At 43.0% G+C, this 21962-nt stretch overlaps 1 protein-coding gene across 6 annotated transcripts in view; it reads left to right on the forward strand.

Moving 5' to 3' along the window:
- Positions 1 to 21962, forward strand: part of daam2 (dishevelled associated activator of morphogenesis 2) — a 140840-nt gene that overhangs the window by 71794 nt on the left and 47084 nt on the right. For all 6 annotated transcript variants that reach the window (XM_037796508.1, XM_037796510.1, XM_037796507.1 and 3 more), the window contains 2 exons: positions 8182 to 8256; positions 16222 to 16316. In XM_037796508.1, the coding sequence (XP_037652436.1) occupies positions 8182 to 8256; positions 16222 to 16316 (170 nt within the window). The remainder of the gene's footprint in view (positions 1 to 8181; positions 8257 to 16221; positions 16317 to 21962) is intronic.

Here is a 21962-nt window from a genome sequence, read left to right on the forward strand (position 1 = left end):
CCCCATCACTTAAACTAACGTGACCCCCAGGCAAATATTTCTGCTCGAGCATGTGCTAAAACGTGTGTAATGTTAGCTACCTGTAAGAGGCGGCAAGCGTTGCATAATCTTCCAGAATTCAATATCCTGTCCATTTCCTGCCTCTCTAGGTGAGACTTTATATCCCGGCTTCCATAGATAAATATTCCCTGCAGAGAGATTGGCTCTTTGGAATGTCGGACAATCCCCCCCTCGCTGCGCAGACGGGAACATTATTGTGGTGACAGCTGGAGCGGAGAGAACGGCAAAAATATACTACTTAAATGACAGCTAATGCATCCCAATGTCTCGCTGTAACACAGTGCTATTGTAGTTAGCTTTCTGTACTGGACTATGCAGATTCGCTGAATGCAATAGGCATATATCTGTGCAGTGAAAAAGACACTTTTTAGCTTCATGATGGAGCTTGACGTTGCCAAGGAGATCATTAAGTTTCATCTGGGATAATTCAGAGTCTCTGTGCCGGAGTATTTAGTCGTTTATATCATTGGTTTGCTTCTGAAAATAAGAAGTCGTCTTTGTTTTGATCATTATGTGGCATATAAGCACCACCTACACCAAATTGTATTTTTATGCCTCCGCGTCGCAGCAGCCGTGGCCGGAGGTTTTATGTTTCCAGGCTGTCCGTTGGCATTATCGTGAACGTGATATCTCAGGAACGCCTGGAGGGAATTTCTTCAAATTTGGCTCAAATGTCCACTTGAACTGATTAGAATTTGATGGTCAAAGGTCAAAGGTCACTGTGACCTAGGGGTGCAACGGATCACAAAACTCACAGTTCGGATCGTATCACAGTTTTGAGTCATGGATTGGGTACGATCAACAGTAGAAAAGGGAACAAATATCACTTTAAGAGATGTCCCGATCACGTTTTGTTTCCGGACAATATTTGTCATTGTCCAATAATAAATATATACATACATTTGCATAGAGCAGTATACTTGCTCATTCCCATGTTGATAAGAGTATTAAATACTTGCCAAATCTCCCTTAAAGCTACATTTAGAACAGATACAAAATGTGCGATTAATTTGCAATGAAATATTTTAATTGATTGACAGCCCTAACACATCATAATAATGTTAGAATTTACCTTTGCTCAATACTAATTTTTACTAATCATTTTTACTGAATAGAACTCAATGGAACCTCGGCACATTAGCTGCTCTGGTGCTGCCAATGTGATTTCAGTAACAGATTTGTTTATATGTGGTTCACTTGCATGCCAAACTGTTTGGGGGATCCGTATGGATCACAACCTCACGTCCGTCCCATTCTCTGTAACACGATATTTCAGGAACGCCTTGAGGGAATTTCTTCAAACGTCCACTTGGACTCAAAAAATGAACTGATTAGAATTTGGTGGTCAAATGGACCTCACAACCCAAACCCAAAAACATGTTTTTGGCCATAACTCAAGAAGTCATATGTTAATTATGACACTTACACACAAATATCTAATAGGATAAAATGATGAAGTGATGACATTTTGGTTGTAAACTTGACTGGTTGACTCTTTATTTTCTTCTTATACAATAAATGCTAACTGGGCTTTTGTTTTTCATTTTAAATGCAGTCTTTCGCAGTCCTCTCCTTTTTTTATTTATGAAGTGCTTTTTGAATATACAGTATTCCATTCAGCAGCAGCTTGCCGGTGCTGTCATGGTTTCAGACGGCTCATAAGAACCCCCACATCACAGCCAGGGTCCTCCCTCCCACCCCCCCGGGCCTCTCTGACCACATGGGAACGGAGTGTGAGGCGCCCGACGAGCGCTTCAATTGCCAGAGAAACTGGAGACCCCCGTGGAAAAATGTTAGCGTGTCACTGAGAGGCGATGTATAGATTCTGGCCCGTCTCAGGCCCAGAAGAATAGTTGGACTACACTTGAATGAGCGACTGGGCCAAGTCGGCTGCCAAAGAGCCTTAAGACTGGAAAACATGAAAGTTGAAATTGTCAGATCTTTGTTGGGCAGAACACGCTAACATGGGTTTGCGACGAGGTCAGGACCACAGAGCACATGTTGAAGAATACTCTTGCTCATCTTTTAAAATTGAGAGTATGTTTTGGAGTCAACCTCCCACGACACTTGAAAGGGTTTGACTGTGGCCAATTGAGTATTTCTACCTCCCTTTTTTCCTGAAACCTCGACTTGAAATGTATAACGTGCATATAGGTGTCTTACAATCTGCGAGCTCAATCATCATTGTCAGTCAAAGCTTTTTAGGAGGTTTGAAATCTTTAAGACGGCTCGTTGCGTCGACAGCAGGGGAGCTGAAATCTGTAATTTCATCTACTCTTTCAACAGGTGCCTCTGCGAACGCAATAGACTGCCAAACACACGGGGAAATATTCTTGAACCCTGGCTGCAGTCAAGTCTTTGGCTCTTCAGAGAAACAATATATCCCTCAACAGATGGTTGTAACAAGAGGAACACCTTACAGAAATAATACCTGATACACTGCTGGGGATTCCTGTCCTCTTTGGCTTGCTGCAACCTGGATTGTAAATCATATTTAATGTCACCAGACATGAGGAATGCTACAGTGTAGTGTGTTACGTGTGTAATTGCTGGAATAGAATGATGGGGTTGACCTTAAACTGTCGCAGCAGCAGAGCACGCGACTGGAATGTAGAGAGAGGACCGTAGGCAGAAGAGCACTACATTAACATTAGAGCTGGGACGATACACCTGTCTCCTGATTCGATACTGTCACGATACTGTGCAGATTCGATATGCATGCGAATTTTAAGTATTGCGATTCGATATTACGATTTATTGTTAACTTTTTTAACACTAGATCATGGGGAAAAGTTGAATCATACACTTCTGGGGACTTTTACTTTGGAAAATATCTAAATTAATAAAGTAAAAATGTTTGATTTTCAGAGATGTCCTGAAGTCAAATATATCCGTCATTGTCAGGGAATTATATATTACATTTTTTCCATCCATCCATCCATCCATTCATTTTCTTCGGCTTATCCGGGGCCGGGTCGCGGGGGCAGCAGGCTAAGCAGGGATTTCCAGACGTCCCTCTCCCCAGCAACGTTTTCAAGCTCCTCCATTTTTTTCCATTAATCCAAAACTCAAAGAATAAAGACATTCCCTTCACAAATTAGTGGTATTTTCTATTTAATTTATAAGGGACATGTAATGTTTTTATACTTCTGGTGAATATAATCCATCAATCTTATTTCCGTATATGTATGTTAACACCTTATTTTGAAAACCGGACGTAATCACACATGTATACTTCCTCAAACTTCTCCAAGGTCTTCTCTAGCTCTCCCGTCAGCTCCGTTCTCTTTAAACATCCATGGTCAGCTCCGTTAGACTATATTTAACATTCATGTCAGTATATGGGTGCTCTACAGTTGTAGCATCGGCCCATTTGACCACGGAGATGAGAGCGACGGCCGGCTTGACCGCACGTTACCATGATACGGTAACGTTTCCTGTCTGTGACAGAGTTAGCATGCAGCTTTAGCCGTGATGTCTAGCTCAGCTTTTCCTGTCAATGTGTGAAACCCAACGTGTTTCAAGACTTTACTGTATATGTAGTGTTTACCACGCTGGATTTAACATGTGAGGGTGCAGGTCATGTCTACGCAGACCCTTCACTGTTTTCTACTTTCTCGTTTCGGCCCGCTGCGGTTTGTTTTGGTTGACGGAACGGATACGACGTCACGTTACTCAGACCACAACATTAAAAGCGGTAACTTCCTTCTACCTCCGCATAGACTCAGATGAATCAGATATATCGATTCTGGCATTCAAAAAATAATTTATTTTTTCCCACCCTTAATATACAAAATATATGTTGCGTGCCATCATATAAATGTGCACACAAACTCTCTCTCCATTCATATCAAAAGCTGGCTGTTGGCACTTTTCATTTGTAGAGTGGAGCCTGGATTCTTATCACCAGCTTTTAATACCAGTCATCAACTGTGATTAACTCCCAAAATGGTTTTGATCAAGAACGCAGCACACAAGAACAGACTCGGCATCACTTCCCCCTTTTAGAAATCCCATTAACAGGGTCAAATATTCAGGAAGTGTATGGACTGATATGACGAGGCTCATGTTGAAATTGTGTTTTTCATTTTGTCCCAAAAACAAGACGACAATTGCAGTACTTTACTCGTGAAACTGCCAGAGTAAATGTTGCATCGGGGTCGACGTGTTTTGGAGAGCGCGTCGGCAGCTGTAATTGGGCTGAAGGGCCAGAGAGAGGCAGTTAAGTTGTTAATCTCAGCGTCAGGATCTGTCTGGCATCGCGTCCCGAGCGTGTCAGCAGTATAGTGGAAACGACGGCCAGCTTGAAAACACAAGTCGAGTAGTACAGTGAGTTCTATTGTTTTTTTTTTGTTTTCGCTCTTTAGCTTGAGCTCAAATGCTGGCAGCAGAGTGCTGTAGATTAGAAACGGACGGTGGTCATAATAACCAGCGAGGACTGAAATCCACTACTTTCTGCTCCAACCCAAAGAGCTGTAGGGGAGCTGCTTGAGTGTATATGATTTGCAAATCAGTGGATTTTCTGTATCTGCAGCTCAATTTTAAGTCCAGACTTGAAGGTCATTACCGGTCATAATAAGAGGGATTTATATGTCTGGGGACAATCGATTCAGGCCTGTCCCAGAATGGAGTTACTTTGTGGTTTAATTAACAGAAAATGCCATTTGCTTTCAGCTGTGCAAATATTGAAGCAACATTTTAGAAATGAAGGGATTGGGTGGGATAAAATATTGATTATCCATATCAAGAAGGCACACAGAGAGAATTGATGAGCTCTTGTCGCAGCGAGAAATGCCCTTGTAGTAAATGAAGTTGTTGCACTCGGTATGTGAGCAATCACAGAGCTTAGTTTGCTCCTGGTGGCTGCAGCACAGCTTAATTGACAATCTCACAAAGAATCTGTGGGTGGAGCATTATTATAATGCCTTTTATAATGAGCTTATTATTCTAAGCAGATGTACTATCATGGGTTGTATTGTGTCTTGTAGTATGGTCTCACATAGAGTAATTTCAGCTAACTCAAACTAGCTCCTACAGCTTTATGTAGGTTTTAGTAGCTTTGTGTAGGAACAGCACCTGAACCTCTCTAATGTCAGGAGTGTTTGTGATTATGGCTGTAGCACTCAATAGATGACATACCAAGAAGAATAAAGTCTTTGGAACCCTGAAGTCAGTCATGGCCAGGCGGCAACTTACTGTTCTTAAAAGTGAAGCCAATGCGGAAGTGCCCTAAACTTGCATTCTTTCTAATAGCCAGCAGGGGGTGACTCCTCTGGTTGCAAAAAGAAGTCTGATTGTATAGAAGTCTATGAGAAAATGAGCCTACTTCTCACTTGATTTATTACCTCAGTAAACATTGTAAACATGAGTTTATGGTCTCAATCGCTAGTTTCAAGTCTTCTTCAATACAGCATGATGTTCATTTAATAAATTATGGTCCCATTTAGAGTCAAACAGACCATAAAGCAGGGGATCCTTTAGGGCGGGGCTACCTTGTGATTGACAGGTCGCTACCACAGTGTTGTCCGGTCTTGGTATTGTCCGTGTTTTCGTCTTAGTACTTTAACTTAGTCCACTTCTTATGTACAGTCTATGTCATGGCCCTACCTTTACACAACATTCATAGAAAAAAAATAGGAGTTTTTTAAAATTTCCTTTCCTTTTTTAAAATTTTTGGATCATGTCAAATTGGTTGACAAATGTTACGATTTAAATCTGGCAAAGACTTTCTCTCTTATCTTACGAAACTATCAAATTTTGCGTGAACGTGACATCCTGTAAGTTTCCAACTGACTCGCTGACGTGCACACAGTAACAAGATCAACAACAATGCTGCACCAGTGCTCTAATTCCGGGCTAAACAAGACCAGATGTGAACCAAGGAACATGGTCTCTGTATTCCCCTGTGCCTCGGTTGCTCGTGGCATCACGCTCCCTTCGGATTGGCCAGGACAAATTGATCTCAGACAGAGCTATTTGAAAACTATTGTGGAGTGCACTTCATTCCTCAAGGCAGTTATTTTTTCCTTTCTTTCTCTCTCTTTTTCTCTGTCTCTGGAATAAAAGCTAAGACAAGTGAATACTCTGAGATGTTGTGACCCAGTTATTGTGGACTGGGCTGCCTGATCCATTTAGTCTTCATTTGGATGTTGAAGTGTGCCATTGTCATGAGGGGAAAAGATACAAAGTTTCCAAAATGAAAAAGGGGTTAATCATCTGTTGGGTTTTATTTTTTCGGTACATTCCGCAGCTGTCTGCCCCGATAGATTTTGATATTTCCTGTACACAAGCGGAAAAGTTTGGCCTGATGGTGCCTCTATTGGAAAGGTGAAAGGGTCACCGTAAACATTAGGATTAATCTTCTGAAGAGCATAAATATTCATGGCAGATTCCATGGAGGTCAATCCATTTAGTTTTAGATATCTCGTCATGGAGGAGTCTCAATCAAGGAGCACTTTTGACCTGATGGTATTGCTACAGGAAAGCTTGCTGGAGTTTTGACCGTTAAGTGCTCCAGGAAATGTCAGGGCATCACCACAATCAGTAGGACTCATGTTACGGGGTAGTGGTAGTAATAGTAGAAGTAGTAGAAAAAGGTGGTTCGGTGCCTTGCTCAAAGGCACCTCTCCAGCTACCAGTAAACACTGGTACAACCGACTTGAATCAGTCACCCTCCGGTTCCAGAGCCAAGTCCCTCCAGACTGAGCTACTGCCTCCCCAGGGTTACAGACAGTAGACAGGATTACAAATGTGAACATCATCTTGCACCATAGCTAGCTTGCTACCCAGTTACATAATGAAAAATATATATATATAACAACTCTCTAATTGACCTATTTCTTGCTACAACTGCTCCTAGCAACCACTACTACAGCCACTGTGTCAAGTTATCAACTAAAAATGACATTGGCAGAATGGATACTTCTTCTGTCACTTGATTCTGAGCGGTAGAACAAAACAAAATAACCCAACAGCAAAGCAGAAAACACCAACACATTAGTAGCATGGACGGATTACTGAACGGGCCTACCGGGGCACAGGTCCAGGGGCCTAAACTGACATGGCCCCCTCCCTGGCTTTCACCTACAAAACGCCACTCAAAGAGACATGTACCAACCAGGAAAAGACTCAAAAGAGAAAGAAAGTGACTACAAAGAGACACAAAACAACTACAAAGAGACCAAACTGAGCACAAAGAAACAAAAAGGGACTCCAAGAGACACAAAAAGACTACAGAGAGGCCAAAATGACTTCAAAAGAGACAAAAAACGACTACAAAGAGACAACGAATGAACACAAAGAAACATAAAACGACTACAAAGAGACACAAAAAGACTACAAAGAGACTGAAATGACTACAAAGAGACACAAAATGACTACAAAGAGACACAAAATGACTACAAAGAGACACAAAATGATCACAAAGAAACATAAAAAGACTACAAAGACACACAAAAAGACTACAGAGAGACTGACATGACTACAAAGAGGCCGAAATAACTACAAAGAGACACAAAACGACTACAAAGAGACACAAAACAAGTACAAAGTTACACGTAACGACTACAAAGAGACAAAGCAACTACAAAGCGACACAAAACGACTACCAAACGACTACAAAGATACACAAAACAACTACAAAGAGATGCAACACGACTGCAAAGAAACATGAAACGACTACAAAGAGACACAAAATGACTACAAAGGGACACAAAATGACTACAAAAAGAGGCAAAACCTCCACAGATGTAACACAAAACAACAACAATTAAACCAAAATGACTACAAAAAGGGGCTGAACAACTATAAAGTCCATTGCTCCTACAGTTTGTTGGAGAGATGGTGGGGCCTTTTGCGCGTCTGTGCCCATTGTCTCATAATCCACCCATTAATGGTGGGCTGAATAAACTAAGTGAAAGTCAAGCTGACATTGTCATCATCATAGGCATCAGCCACAAGAGGAGCAAGAATTGAATCTCATGCTTAATGTTTGCATCACGTTCTATGTGTAAGTTACATAGGGGTTTCAATATGTACTATTTACTTGCCCTCACCCTTAAACCAGCAGAGCTGTATTGTAACATTTTCAGTAACTCAGTGTGTCTTTGTGTCCATGCACAGGAGCAAGAGGACCCCAACAAGCTGGCCACCAGCTGGCCCGACTACTACATCGACCGCATCAACTCCATGGCTGCCGTAAGTCAAACCCATTGTCTGAATGTCTATTCCCCTTCTGTTGAAATCCACAGATTGTTGCTTCCAAACTTCAATACCACTATTACAATATAACTGACTGACTGACCCTCTGACCACTGTTCCCTCAGTCACTCTTTCTCAGACTTCTCTCTTGGCTCTTGGCTCACTTTTTATCGTCTCCCTGCTGACTGCTTGTTATATTCGCATGACCACATTCCTCCGCTGTGACCCCTCAGCATTCACACACACTGTGATGATGTCAAACAGGCCATTTAGATACTCAGCAGTTCAGTCAGTGGGAACGACTGTCAAGAGGATGACAATATTCATTATTTTCTAGCCAGTGTGGCTGCCAATAAAAACAGCACAATACCGTCAAAAAAACGTCCACTACCGTGATCTCCGTGTCATTTTTAACATTCCTGCTGTTGTGTGAGTTGTATTATTTCATTGTACGTTCGGCCACTGGCCAGTTTGAGCCACTGACCTCTGACCCTGAGTCCTTATGTGGACGACAACATGGCTCCCAAATGTTTGGAGAGCATAAAATATGGCATTTTAAGAGGAGCCCTTTTAAATGGATAGTTCTGTTGTTTTGAAGTAGGGTTGTATGAGGTACTTATCCATAGCAGATGGCAATCGGCACGACCCCAGTTTGGAGAAACAGACAGGAGTACTAGCCGGGGAGCAAAGCAATGTCCTGCTGTGGACGGGGGCAGCAGCAAAACAGATTTTAGACACCTAAAAAAAAGTGTACGCTATATTTAAAATATTTTCACTGCTTTACTTTGCCTTCAGAACGCCCTTTTCTGATTGGGAACTGAAGCTATCTATGCTCTCTTCAAAGCAACCAGATTCCATTAGGAACAAAACAGTAATTTTACCTCGGACAATACATAAGTTGCTGGTCTACCGCTGCATTGATCGGTTAGTTTGTTTGTGTTATTGTGTGACTTTGGTGAATTTGTAATGACCAAAGTCACACAATAACACAAACAAACTAACCGATCAACGCAGCGGTAGACCAGCAACACCCATGTTCTGCAAGGTAAAATTACTATTTTTTTCAATGGAGTCTGGTGGCTTTGGCGAGAGTATAAATGGATACAATCGCTTCAGTTCCCCGTCTTATATGGCTGTCTGACAGCGAGGTAAAGCAGTGCAAATATTCTATATAGCGTACACTTAAACAGATATTGATTCTTTTAGGTGGCTAAAATCCGTTTTGCTGCCCCTGTCCACAGCAGTACATTGCTTTGCTCCCATGCTGGTACTCCTGTCTGTTTCTCCAAACTGGGGGCGTGCTGACCGTCATCTACTGTAGGTAATACACTGACTATGGACAAGTATCTCATACAACCCCACTTAAAAAAATTTGCGGACTATCCCTTTAAGGATGACATGTAAGCATTACATTTAGAGACAAGTCATTGGTTGAGAACGCCTTGAGCTCATTTCAGTAATGGACTTCCAACATTCCACCAGGTTGATTTTTTTTATTTATTTATGTTCTTCATCTAGCCAAGCAGACCAACACTTAATACATTTACAAGTCTTTCCAGGCCACGGGTCACATAAACTGTTCAGCCATAACTTACACAGACCGCCATAAACATAGGGCCAAAAGGTAATGGCATTTAATATCTGTTTATTGCCATGTTGTTTGTTTTCCTGGCAAACACGTCGCCTATAGCAACAGCCCCGTGTTGCTATTTTTACAGCTGTTTTTGTTTACCGGCTCCACTCGGGGGACGAGAATGAGCTACTTCTGAATGGTACCTGAGCTCAGCGTTGAAGTCTGGAGAAACAATTTTACTGTCATTCTCTTAAAGGCTCAGACGGCACACACACACACACATACACACACGCATACACACACACACACACACACACACACACACACACACACACACACACACACACACACACACACACATAGACACACACAGTATTTTAAGTGCAGTCAAGAGAAAATGCTGATTTGTGAGTTGCCAAGAATTTAAAATCCACCAGGGCTGCAGCGGTGCCTCTGTGCTATTAGGTGTCAGACACGCTGTCAGAGTTATGTTTCAGCCTTTCTTTTTTTACTATATCTACTGCAAAACAACCTGAGTCTGTGAGTCATTTCTAAAGTAGTCTACTACAGTATATAAAGTCTTGACATTTTATAATACAAGTGCAACATTGTCCCAGCGTGATGAGATGTTTGCAGAACAGTTGTTCCAGATATTTTCTAGAACAGGGGTTCTCAAAGTTTTTGGGGCTAGGGACCCGTTAAAGGGGAGAACATGTTCCAAGGACCCTTTCATAATCGTAACCCCGATTTAAGCATAATGCTTACTATCATTTGTACTCTTAGATGCCATTGGAACTATTCTAAAACGTTTCAACCTAAATACTTCAAACCTGTTTGATAGTGATAAACAGAAACACATTTCTATTTGAATCAGGTTAATACCACTTTGTTTTCCCACCCCGATATTTCGGGCGCTTTAGCTTGGCCGGCTTCATGGCTTCGTTCGCTAGCACCTTAAGACACACGACGCATATTAGTCTCCCGTCGCTGTCGCGCAATATAACTGTCGTCATATATTTTCTCAATTTAGCTAGTTTGGTTTTATCTTGACGATGTGGACTGCCTCAAATATTCTTCCATGCTCGCCAGCTAGCTAGCTGGCTAATAAGCTAAGCTAAGCTAAGCAGCATCAGTAACGGTTCATTGAGCCCTGAGCGAAGTGACTGACGGTTGTCGGTGGCGTTATAGCTGTGAACGTAGCTGTAGCAGTGTATGTGTACAGTTTATTTATTGGTGAATAAAAGCTACAATTCCTCAGCTCGAGACCCCGAGCCAACCATGGATGTATAAAGAGAACTGGATACAGCGTTGGAGGCGGGGCCCCGTTCAGTCCTATGAAAGTTGCTCAGTGGTGCATGAAGCCAAAACGGCTCGACTTCCGTCTGGAAAAGTACCCGGATCTTTCTGCGATCTTCCGCATCTATTGGGCCCATAGAGCAGGCGCAGTAGGGTAGAACGGAGGAAGGGAATTAACTCTGGATTTAACTATTAGTGCATTTTACAACTTTTAGGACCTAATGACATGGGTGGGAGTAATGGACACAATAGGCTTGTTTTATTAGCGTAAATGGTCCTCATCTGCAGATGTGCACTTTTTAATGATGCAGCAAAATCTATAGCTTATTAATTCGCGGACCCCCTGACAAGGGCCACGGACCCCACTTTGAGAATCACTGTTTGAGAAAGTGTCAGTGCAAATAATTGCACTAATATATGAGAAAAAAACTAGGAAATGATATTACATCAATGGCAGAATTGGTTTTGCTTGCATAAAGAAGATTCAAATTTTATGACTCTATATTAGATTAAATAATATGTTGAGAAAGATATTTTTGCAGTCTCCGTTTTCCTTTTTTGCACAAGCAGCCTCTTGTTCAAACACCACTTTAGCACTGTTTCCCTCATTTTCCATAACTCGACCCATTTCCTCCCCTCCCTCAATCAGTTTGTTTCACCCCCACTATCAATCACTAACCATTTTCTCCACCGCCGCGCCCCAGACTGCATCTCGACAAGAGCGCGTTTTTTAACATTTGGAGGCGCTCCGCTCGTCCATGACTTCACGTCTGGGCTCCCGGTGCGAGCTCGCCGGGGGGGGGGGCAGCCCTTCCACAGTAGCTGAGTTATTGGATGAGCTCATTTTCGCGTTGCCGCCCTCAGCGATTACTGTACAGCCAGCATCTTGACGTTCATTCACAAAACCGTGTCAGAGCCCTGAGGTTGTCCGTTGGCCACAGAGTGATGACTGAAACGTCCTCGTGACTCTGACAAGAGTTTCTGTGTTGAGCTTCAGAGCTCCCGCCTGGATAGGGCTCTCTGCAGATAAACAGAAAAGGAGATCCAACACAGACATAAGGGGAAGGACCTCTTATATGTCAATGATGTGAAGAAACACACAGAAACTCAGCGATTGCATTTTTGCACAACCTCAAAATAGGGGACTCAAAACGGCATTAGAAAATGCTTTCAAGTGGTACATTTGGTATCGTTGCTGTAAACTGATTTCATGATTTAAAATTCAGCAGTTCATTTGGTGAAGCCTATTTTTAAATGATGCACATCTGATACAGTACATAAAGGGCTTTTTCATATTAGGTACTATGGATCCGTACCGTGCTCGAGTACGATTGATCCCCCCTCCCCACTCACCCGCCGCTCAGCTTTCACATTAGTAAAGTTGTTCCTTACCCAAGTACACTTGCGTCACCATCCACGTGAATTTGTTTATGTGGCGTAGCATCGTAAAACACTTAATTCAAACATTAAAGAAAAAAAATAAAACTCATCAAAAACAGTTGTTGTTAGTCTTTCCAACAATCACAAACTCTGGTTTGGTCGAAATAAACTCTGATTTCACAGAGTTTGATGTGAAAATATGTTGCCTGTTTACTCTGTTCCCCTCCACCCCCCCACTGCATCTCTCTCTGCCCGCTGAGCGTCTCGTTCTTCGGAGGCAGACCATTAAATTAGCTAAATAAAATAACTGCCTATAACCCCAATGACTACTATTGTTTATTTTTTAAGGACCCTCTCGCCTGCCTTCCTGCTTTATCACCCATGGCCGTACAGTTCATATAGGATGAGATCGGCACAGGCTGCAGCACAGATACAGACAGAGATATGAAACATTTGTATTTATTATTTATGTATACAGATTTTGGAGGAGACCGGCGGCATTGAAAAAAGCCTGCCCTTTCAAAAACTACCCGCTGACTGCTAACGTTACTCGCGTTAAATAGCGGTACACTTCCGTGTTTTACAGTTGGCATCCACACCTGATCCAAACTGTACCCGAGTACACATGATCTTTGCCCGAGAGCACCTTTTCAAGTGGACTCAAACCGTGCCTGAGAATGAGAAAACAAGGGAATAGGCATTACAGTAACAGAATATTGAGTCATATTTGATCAACGCTGCCTAATTTGACCGTTTGATCGGAGTTTGCGAGTGATTGACAGCTGCTCAGAGACGGCAAGGCTCCAGATCAGCTCTTACTGCTTGTTTTCCTCCGGTCTGTGAAATCTTGCAGATGCTGTTAGGAGCACCGGAGGACACAGAGGCACATGATTTTTTTTTTTCAGATTACCAGTCTCTTGCACTACTGTCAGGATATAAGTGACCGTTTTATAAGAATAACTTTTGTTTAATCATATTGGCTCCATTTCTACCCACCGCAGCTTCAATTGTCTCATAGAACCAGGGTAATTGGAGCCCTGGTTCCTGGTTGTAGCTTTTTATCAATAAAACAAAACAAAGCTTCTGTTTTTGGGACGTTATTTTCCAGTTTACAAGCTGCATTGTTTAGCCGTCACGTTAAAAAAAAAGACATGATTGCTAACAAACCAACTGGCACTCGGTCGAAATTCTTAACTGTTTTAAACAAAGCTCGACTTGTTTCCGATCACATCATTCCACTCAGTTTCAGCTGCTGGTTTCCAGCCACGTAGGAACAATAGGATAATAGTTAGGTTTCAGCTCGCATGCCGTTAGTTTAATTAGGCTTCGTGCCTCAGACTTCGCATGACTGCTTAAGTTAAAATAACGTTGTTTGCCTTTCGTTCGTATTGAACAAATACTCTTAACTCCAGCGACCCACATGGTCCTAATTAAGGTTTTGATGAGCTGCACTCATCACTCACTCAGTTAACAACGCACTAGCTCGAAGGCACGGCTCTGGCTCTGGGGGGCACTTCCCATAATAGGGATTTAGGGAAGTACCTTCTGCTGGTTTACCAACTGGCTCTAATAGCATCCGTATGTGCATGTTGGCCACGGGTTCCAATGAGATTACAAATAGCAGATGTAGGAAGGAGCCATTTGGCGAGACTCGTTGACACGGTGAACTGGCTCGCAGCACGACCAAATCATCCACTCTCCCCGACACTTGTTGTGTCCAACTTCCCATTGACTACTTTTCGTTTAGAGAAACGGGAGCCAGGGCCTTTTGCTTTCTTGGCACGGGGTCCGTGAACCATCTGGGGCTTGGAGGCTAAGTCGACACGATGGATGTTTTGACTGCGCTGTCTAGATTAACCACTCTCAGACACCGGACGGACCAGAGCTGTTGTCAGGTAGTCAAACACGGGGCGGTTAGCTAACGTAGGTGCGGTCGGTCCTGGACTATTTGCACCCACTTTTGACCTGTATGCCTTTTTAAAGCCTGGAAAACAGGGTCACATTCAAGCAAATATTTTTGTTAAGGCAAATTAATGGGCAGTCAGTGTGACTAGCTTACTCCACTGGTGAAGCGCACGCTGTTTGAACCTCAGCTTGGCAGTGAGCTGCCTTGGAAAAAGCCTGGAGAGGCTAAACAGAAGCCCTGTGGCCCTGACTAATGGGAGCACAGCAGCTCTTTGATGTTGCTGAGGGGGGAGCCTTTAAGTGATGCAGAAATGAATTCACACCACCGCCGGCCTAAGTGATTTTTTGTTTTGTTTTATGATTTGTTCTAAGCTTGATTGGAACTAATTGCTTGCAAGACTTCTTTTGGCATGTTGTATAGCTTCAAATGGTTCTAAAAAAGGAAAATGGCATTGGAAGGTGTATTTGTAAAGAGGAGGAAATATGTGCTGTTTTATGGGTGCCAAATTAAAGCAGCAATAGGTAAGATTGGAGCAAATATGATTGAAAAAAAAAGTTATTCTTATGAAACCGTCACTATATTCTGACAGTAATGCATGAGACAGGTAATCAGAAAAAAATCATGTGCCTCTGTGTCCTCCGGTGTCCTCTGGTGCTCCTAATCGCATCTGCAAGATTTCACAGACCAATCAGAGCCGAGCTGGAGCCTTGCCGTCTCTGAGCAGCTGTCAATCACTCGCCAATCAAACGGTCAAACTAGGCAGCGCTGATCAAATATGAATCAATATTCTGTTACTGTAATGTCTATTTCTGTCCTCAAATGTTTTCAGAAACATCTTGTAGTGCACTGTTTAGACGCGGCAGCCATGTTGAGATCAGTTGAGGAAATACCAAGCACTGCCCACCAGCCAGAGCAAACTTTTTTCATTTTACAGCTAAACAGTACACTACTAGATGTTTCTGAAAACACCGGAGGTTCATCTCTTCTCTTTACTTCTATACTCTTTGCTATCGTTATCGTTGGAACTGGGCTCTGAAAGTGGCCGATGGCTGCGCCGCCGCCGCCACCAGCCACACGGGAACGTACAACACTGTTTTTCATAGAGGCTCCATACACAAAGTCAAGGTAGATGGGGAGAAAAACCGATACAAGACAGGCAGACAGGGAAGAAAAGAAATACCTCACTATTACTTTAACATGCTTACTGTACCAATTTGGCGTTCTCGCTTCCAAATAATGCAGCCACGTAACCATCCATTCATGAAATGAAATCGCATACTTTAGGATCCTCTTTACCCCGGGAATATGCACCAACGTTAATGGTTTGTAAGAGTGGCATTTAACAATGTAATGGGACGTGCCACAGAAGTAATTCTGGCCAGTCATACTGTAAGCCACAGAACAGCGCATTGCCCATTGCAAATGAATAGGACATTTTCCAATGATGTAAACCACTTAAGGATATTTTCTTACGTTATTAAATTCGGAGTGACAAACAACTGATTTATTAAAAACGGCATATGCAAAAGTAGCCGACTAGGCTTTTTCTTGCTCCAAACTATCGTTATCTCGGTCGACCTCTACTCTTAAAGTCAGAATCCTGAGAGAACCTGATGTAGAGGGCAGAGAGGAGTACCTGCAGCTTGTGAGAAGTGCCGGTCCGCAAGAAAAAGTCCCGGTACGCCAAGGAGTAACATTCAGAAGAAATACAGCACTCTTGCCAGCAATGCCACCTGCTTTAAAGCCAGAATTCAGCACTATATCAATCAGCTATGTTTCCATTTAATTTCTCATTTCATGTGTGCAGATGCAGACCCTGTTTGCCTTTGATGAGGAGGAAATGGAAATGAGGAACAAGGTGGTGGAAGATCTGAAGACAGCACTTCGGACTCAGCCAATGAGGTAAGCGAATCTCTCCGTCCGACTGAACCGTGACCTTTCCCCCCCCCCGCGCTACAGAGCTCAGCATTGCTCGCTTTCTTCCCTCAAGTCATGCATCCCTGCCATTGGACTGGTTGAGGTAATGTCGCACATATAAAATCTAGTTATTAATGTAAAGAAAAGATTTACTTTCCATGAAGTCTGTCTCTTGTCACGGCAGGATTACAGCAAAAAAAAAAAAGAAAGAAAAGAGGCTTTTAAATAACCGCCAATAGAAATACGCCCAATTAATATTATTTTAAGATCCACGCTCCTATTTTTTCCTCCCCTGATGTGGTCATCTGCAGCTGTTAGGCCTCACTCATCACCACAAAGAAACAGTCAAGGACATTGGACAGCCCCACTAATACAGACTGCCTCCCTCTCCCCCCGTCAGCAGCTCCTTTAAGGCTGTCCATCAGCCTGAGACAGTTGTATGATGCAGTGGTCTGGACCGAAGCAGGGGTGTTGAGTTTTCCCAGCATGAAGTGACAGACCTGATGGGCAGAGGGACAAAAACCCCAGGGCAGCCTTAGCGCCTAGCTGGGTCATGTCTGGGTTATGTGTGTGTGTGTGCATGGTTGTGTTTGTATCTGCACATGTATGGGTATCCAAACCACTATAACTAGGAACAAGGACCAGCTGTTAAGAGTCCAGAGTTTGCGAGTGATTGACAGCTGCTCACACACGGCGAGGCTCCAGCTCGGCTCTGATTGGTTTTTTTTCTACGGTCTGTGAAATCCTGCAGATGCCATTCGAAGCACACCGGGGACATCAGAGGACACCAGAGGACACAGACGCACATATTTTTTTTTAAATTAGCTGTCTCATGAACTATTGTCAGTTTATAAAAATAACTTTCTTTAATGGTTTTTGCTCCGATTTGCCTACTCCAGCTTTAACCGCTCTGTGTTTCTCTCTTATACTCATTAACTTCTTGTATTATATTCAAGTGTACTTAATTTGACTCCCTCAAAAGTGGCTGTAATGACTCAATGGACGCTATTCAGTAATGCACCTGCACCCACACTGTTCACAGAGTGAGTTATTGCTCATTAGCACACAGATGTGTTTAAGTACTGTAGCGGGGATATGGGTAGCAGGTGTGTCCCACAGAATATGGGTGTTCAGGGAAAGCCCGGGCGGGCAGTGTTTTAATGTTCCGCCAATGTCTCGCCTTTCTGACAAATGGGTGGCAAAAAAAGAGGACTTTTGTGCTAGACAGCTTAATGTCTGGGGCTTCAGCTTCACCTAAACATCCCCTAAATCTGTGTCTGTACTGTATGCTTTTATGGCAGCCTTTTGTAAGACATGGTGAGGTCTATCCGTTAGTCAGCCTTGATTCAAGCCTGTCTTTAGATGACCCCCCCCCACCGTCCCCCCTCCCTCTGGCGTTTCAGAGAGGCAGCTGGGTCTGGTTGTGAAGAGGTGCCCTTGTGCCCTCCGCCCGCTCCGCAGGGCCACAGGACACAGACATACGGTGGGCCTGCAGGGTGCCAGGCAGAGCACACAAAAGCTGCACAGTGTCAGCCAGCCACCCACTGTTGTCTGTTGTCACCATCACTCACAGGCTCATTATAAGCCATTAAAAAGACAAGATGACAAGGTTTGGGTCATATGTTCCACTGTGCGTTTATGTACATGATATGGAATGTGATATTAAACACCTGAATAACAGTGTATTATTTAAATACAATTATTTAAAGCAGCAGTAGGTAGAATTGGAGCAAATATGATTAAAAAAAGTTATTTTTATAAAAAGGTCACTATGTACTGACAGTAGTGCATGAGACAAGTAATCTGAAAAAAATCATGTTCCTCTGTGTCCTCCGGTGTCCTCCGGTGTCCTCCGGTGTCTTCCGGTGTCCTCCGGTGCTCCTAATGGCATCTGCAAGATTTCACAGACAGGAGGAAAACCAATCAGAGCGGATCTGAGGTCTGTCGTCCAGCTGCGGTCCATGAAAGCCACGAGTGAATACCTCACGAACTCCGACCAAACGGTCAAACTAGGCAACGCTGATCAAATATGAATCAATATTCTGTTACTCTAATGCCTATTTTTCTCCTCAGATGTTTTCAGAAACTTCTTGTAGTGTACTGTTTAGCTGTAAAATAATGTTGAGATCTGTTGAGAAAATACCAAGCACCACCCACCAGCCGGAGCACAGCCAATAGGAACGCTCTCTTGAGCGAGCGAGCTAGATTTTTTAAAGCCTGAAAACAGAGCCATGAGGAGGTGCAGAAGTCTAGTTTTCTCTCAAAACACTTGAATTACAATATGCTGAGAGGTTGTTATGGAATTTTTGCCCAATGATGCCAAAACATTGTTGCTTACTGAAGCTTTAACGGTTTAAAGAAAATATCTTTATCATGCCAACCACAGCATGACCCCTGAAATTGAAAATATCTGCTTCAGGTTAACTATTTCAAACTGAAGGGTCGTGCAACCTTTTTGGTTTATGATATGTATATTAAAGGGCTGTCAAAGTTAACGCGATAATAACACGCAAATTCGTTTTAACGCCTCTAATTTCTTTAACACATTAACACAACTTGCGATTTTTAGGTTGTAGCAGGCTCAGAGTGAAGATACTGGTATCATATGAAACTAGAAAAACCTCAGAAATCCATTGGTACCAACCATGTCATACTAGTTTATTGTAAAGGAGGTTAAATTTTGGCGAAGATAAACGGGCATGGCCATTTTCAAAGGGGTCCCTTGACCTCTGACCTCAAGATATGTGAATGAAAATGGGTTCTATGGTACCCATGAGTCTCCCCTTTACAGACATGCCCACTTTATGATAATCACATGCAGTTTGGGGCAAGTCATAGTCAAGTCAGCACACTGACTCACTTTTTAAGTGAGCCTTTCTTTTAGGTGTCTAAAATCCATTTTGCTGCTGCCCCCCGTCCACAGCAGCACATTGCTTTGCTCCCGTGCTCGTACTCCTGTCTGTTTCTCCAATCTGGGGGTGTGCCGACAGCCATCTACTATAGGTAATACACTAACTATGGATAAGTACCTCATACAACCCCACTTCAAAACACCCAAACTATCCCTTTAATATGTCAAAAGCATTGTGGGTAATGTGATAATAAGCTAGACGAGGTTGGTACAACAAAAAGCCCATCACAACACTTCATTACAGAACAGCTGGACTGTATCAAACGTTGCCTCCAACAGTGAGAGGAGACAGCAGACAGGGAACCGCGAGCAGTTATGCTGTACTGCATTTGCCGTTTATCGGAAATGATTTCAATTGTCCTAATTATTAAACCGATTTAATGGCCCAGATGTCTTATATATCAAATATAAATTTGATTCATTATAAACGGCCGTAAAACTGAGACATTTCGAAATTGGCTGAATTCCTCTCTCATGTGAATTTACAGCTTATCTCATTTTCTCCGCTGGCAGTTATTGCTTTGTTTACCAGCTGTCAAATGGAGCTTGAACCGTCACGCCGGGGTGTGTTTGTTTACTCACATAAAGACGAATCTCAACTCAAGTGGGCATGCGAGGGGCCAATATGCGAACACAAACTGCTACAGCCTGTAGTCAAAATCTGATACGCAGTCTGGCGTACATTTCAGTTTAGCTTTTAAATATTTACACTCTCTTGTGGTATTTTAACTGCACATTCAAGTGTACTTCCAGGCAGTGTTGACCTATTAAGTCATCTGCAACATCTGCGCTGATGTTTATGCCCCTTGCTGAGGAGCATACTGTGCATTCTTGTATCTTTAAGACGTTCCTCAATCACTGTCATTTCCGTGATGAAATAACCGCGGGAGGACAGGAAATGAAGCTCTCCTGGAGGTCACTGAGGCCGCGCTGGCCCAGGATGCACTGCAGTCCCAGACTCATGTCAGTAGAGCATCGCAGTGTTTCCCAAGACAGCTCTGAGGACATTGTTTCTGCAAATCTCTTCCAGCAAGAATATTGACTTGAGTCGACTGCAGCTGCCCCCCCTACACTGCTCCTGTGTCAATAACCCTTTGGACGATTCGCTACCACCACATGCAAATATTATCCTTCAAAACATTTTGCCGCCGGATCTCTCAAAGGTTCCTCTTAGCACAGGGTGAACTTTATATCTGTTTTCATGTATTACTGAGTACATTAGTGGGGGAGCGGAGTATCACACCTTTAAAGAGTCTTGGATGGAGCGGTGTTTTTGCTTCTCTCAGAGAACAGATTTCTCCCCCCTTGGTACTCAGCATTTAAGGGGGGGAAATGGAGAGAAATGCGGTGGGTAGATAGAGGCAGGCTTAAAGAGAGAGACTGAGCCTGCCGGTGAGGGAGGTTTGTGTTGGAATGGCAACAAACGGATGGAGGAAGGTGGTGTAAGGAAAGGGAGTTGTGTTCTGCCCTTACCTACAGCCGTGTGGGGCATTAAATCAGTCATTAATTAAAGGAACAGTATGTAACATTTAGGGGGGATCTATTGGCAGAAATATAATATAATATTAATAAGCAGTTTTTTTGTGTATAATCACTCATAAAATAACAATCGATGTGTTTTCGTTAGCTTAGAATGAGTCATATATATCTACATAGGGAGCTGGTCCTCTTCACGGAGTGCGCCATGTTGCTCCGCCATGTTTCTACAGTAGCCCAGAATGGACAAACCAAACACCGGCTCTAGAGCGGGCTTTACGCATTTTCACGCCAGCCACCGTAGTTCTTCTCCTTCATGGCTGGAACGAGAAACTTGAATAAATCCAGTTGTTTGAAGGAGATGTTCTCACAGCAAAATAAAACAGATAATAGAGAAGTGAATTATGACTTCTTTAACATCCTAACAAATCCAGCATACAGAAGGTAATAAAGGAGTGGATGTTGGAAGTACATGGGATTTATTGTTTTACTTTTATTTTTAAACCGTGGCATCAAAATGGTGTTCTGGAATTCTGAATTCTGGAATTGTTGACATCCCTAATTACCAGCACACAAGTACACAAAAACAACTTTGTTGTAACAAGAGTAAATGTAATTTGTTACTTCCACTCCTAAATAAGTGTCTGATTAATGGTTGTGTGTGTGTGTGTGTGTGTGTGTTTGTGCCTTAATAAACAAGGAGCCATTGTAGAAACATGGCCTATACTGCAGTCTGTTACACACACATAGACTTCTCCCTGTAGATTTAACAATAAACCGAGTCCATAAGAGCCCTTCCCCTCCTGCCATGATATACTATACACATCACAGATGTGCACCTTGGCTGGTAGTTTTATTGTGATCTGTGTATGTGTGTATGTGTGTGTGTGTGTGTGTGTGTGTCAGTTTTATGTGTGTTGCCCTTTTCTTCAGCCCTTATTCTACCACAGTTCTACGCTGGGCCTCACATCAAGTAAAATTTATTTGAGTGAGAGCCGTGGTGATATCGTATGACTAGTCCTCGGAGCGCTGCAGACACCTCGGTCAAACAGTTTAAAGCAGCACCTCTAAAGAACCTCCGGGGTCCGTGTCCACACTCTGGCCCCCCCTTTTATAGTAGAACAAGACATATGTGCATGCGTGTGTCCCCGTGCCTGGGGGTAGGTGAGTGGGTGTTTGAGAGAGATGTTAAGTGTGTGCGAACGTGGGGATTAAATGAAGGGTGGAAGAGACGTTTGAGTGTA

This window comes from Sebastes umbrosus, chromosome 16 (assembly GCF_015220745.1).
Source record: "Sebastes umbrosus isolate fSebUmb1 chromosome 16, fSebUmb1.pri, whole genome shotgun sequence".
Taxonomy (NCBI): domain Eukaryota; kingdom Metazoa; phylum Chordata; class Actinopteri; order Perciformes; family Sebastidae; genus Sebastes; species Sebastes umbrosus.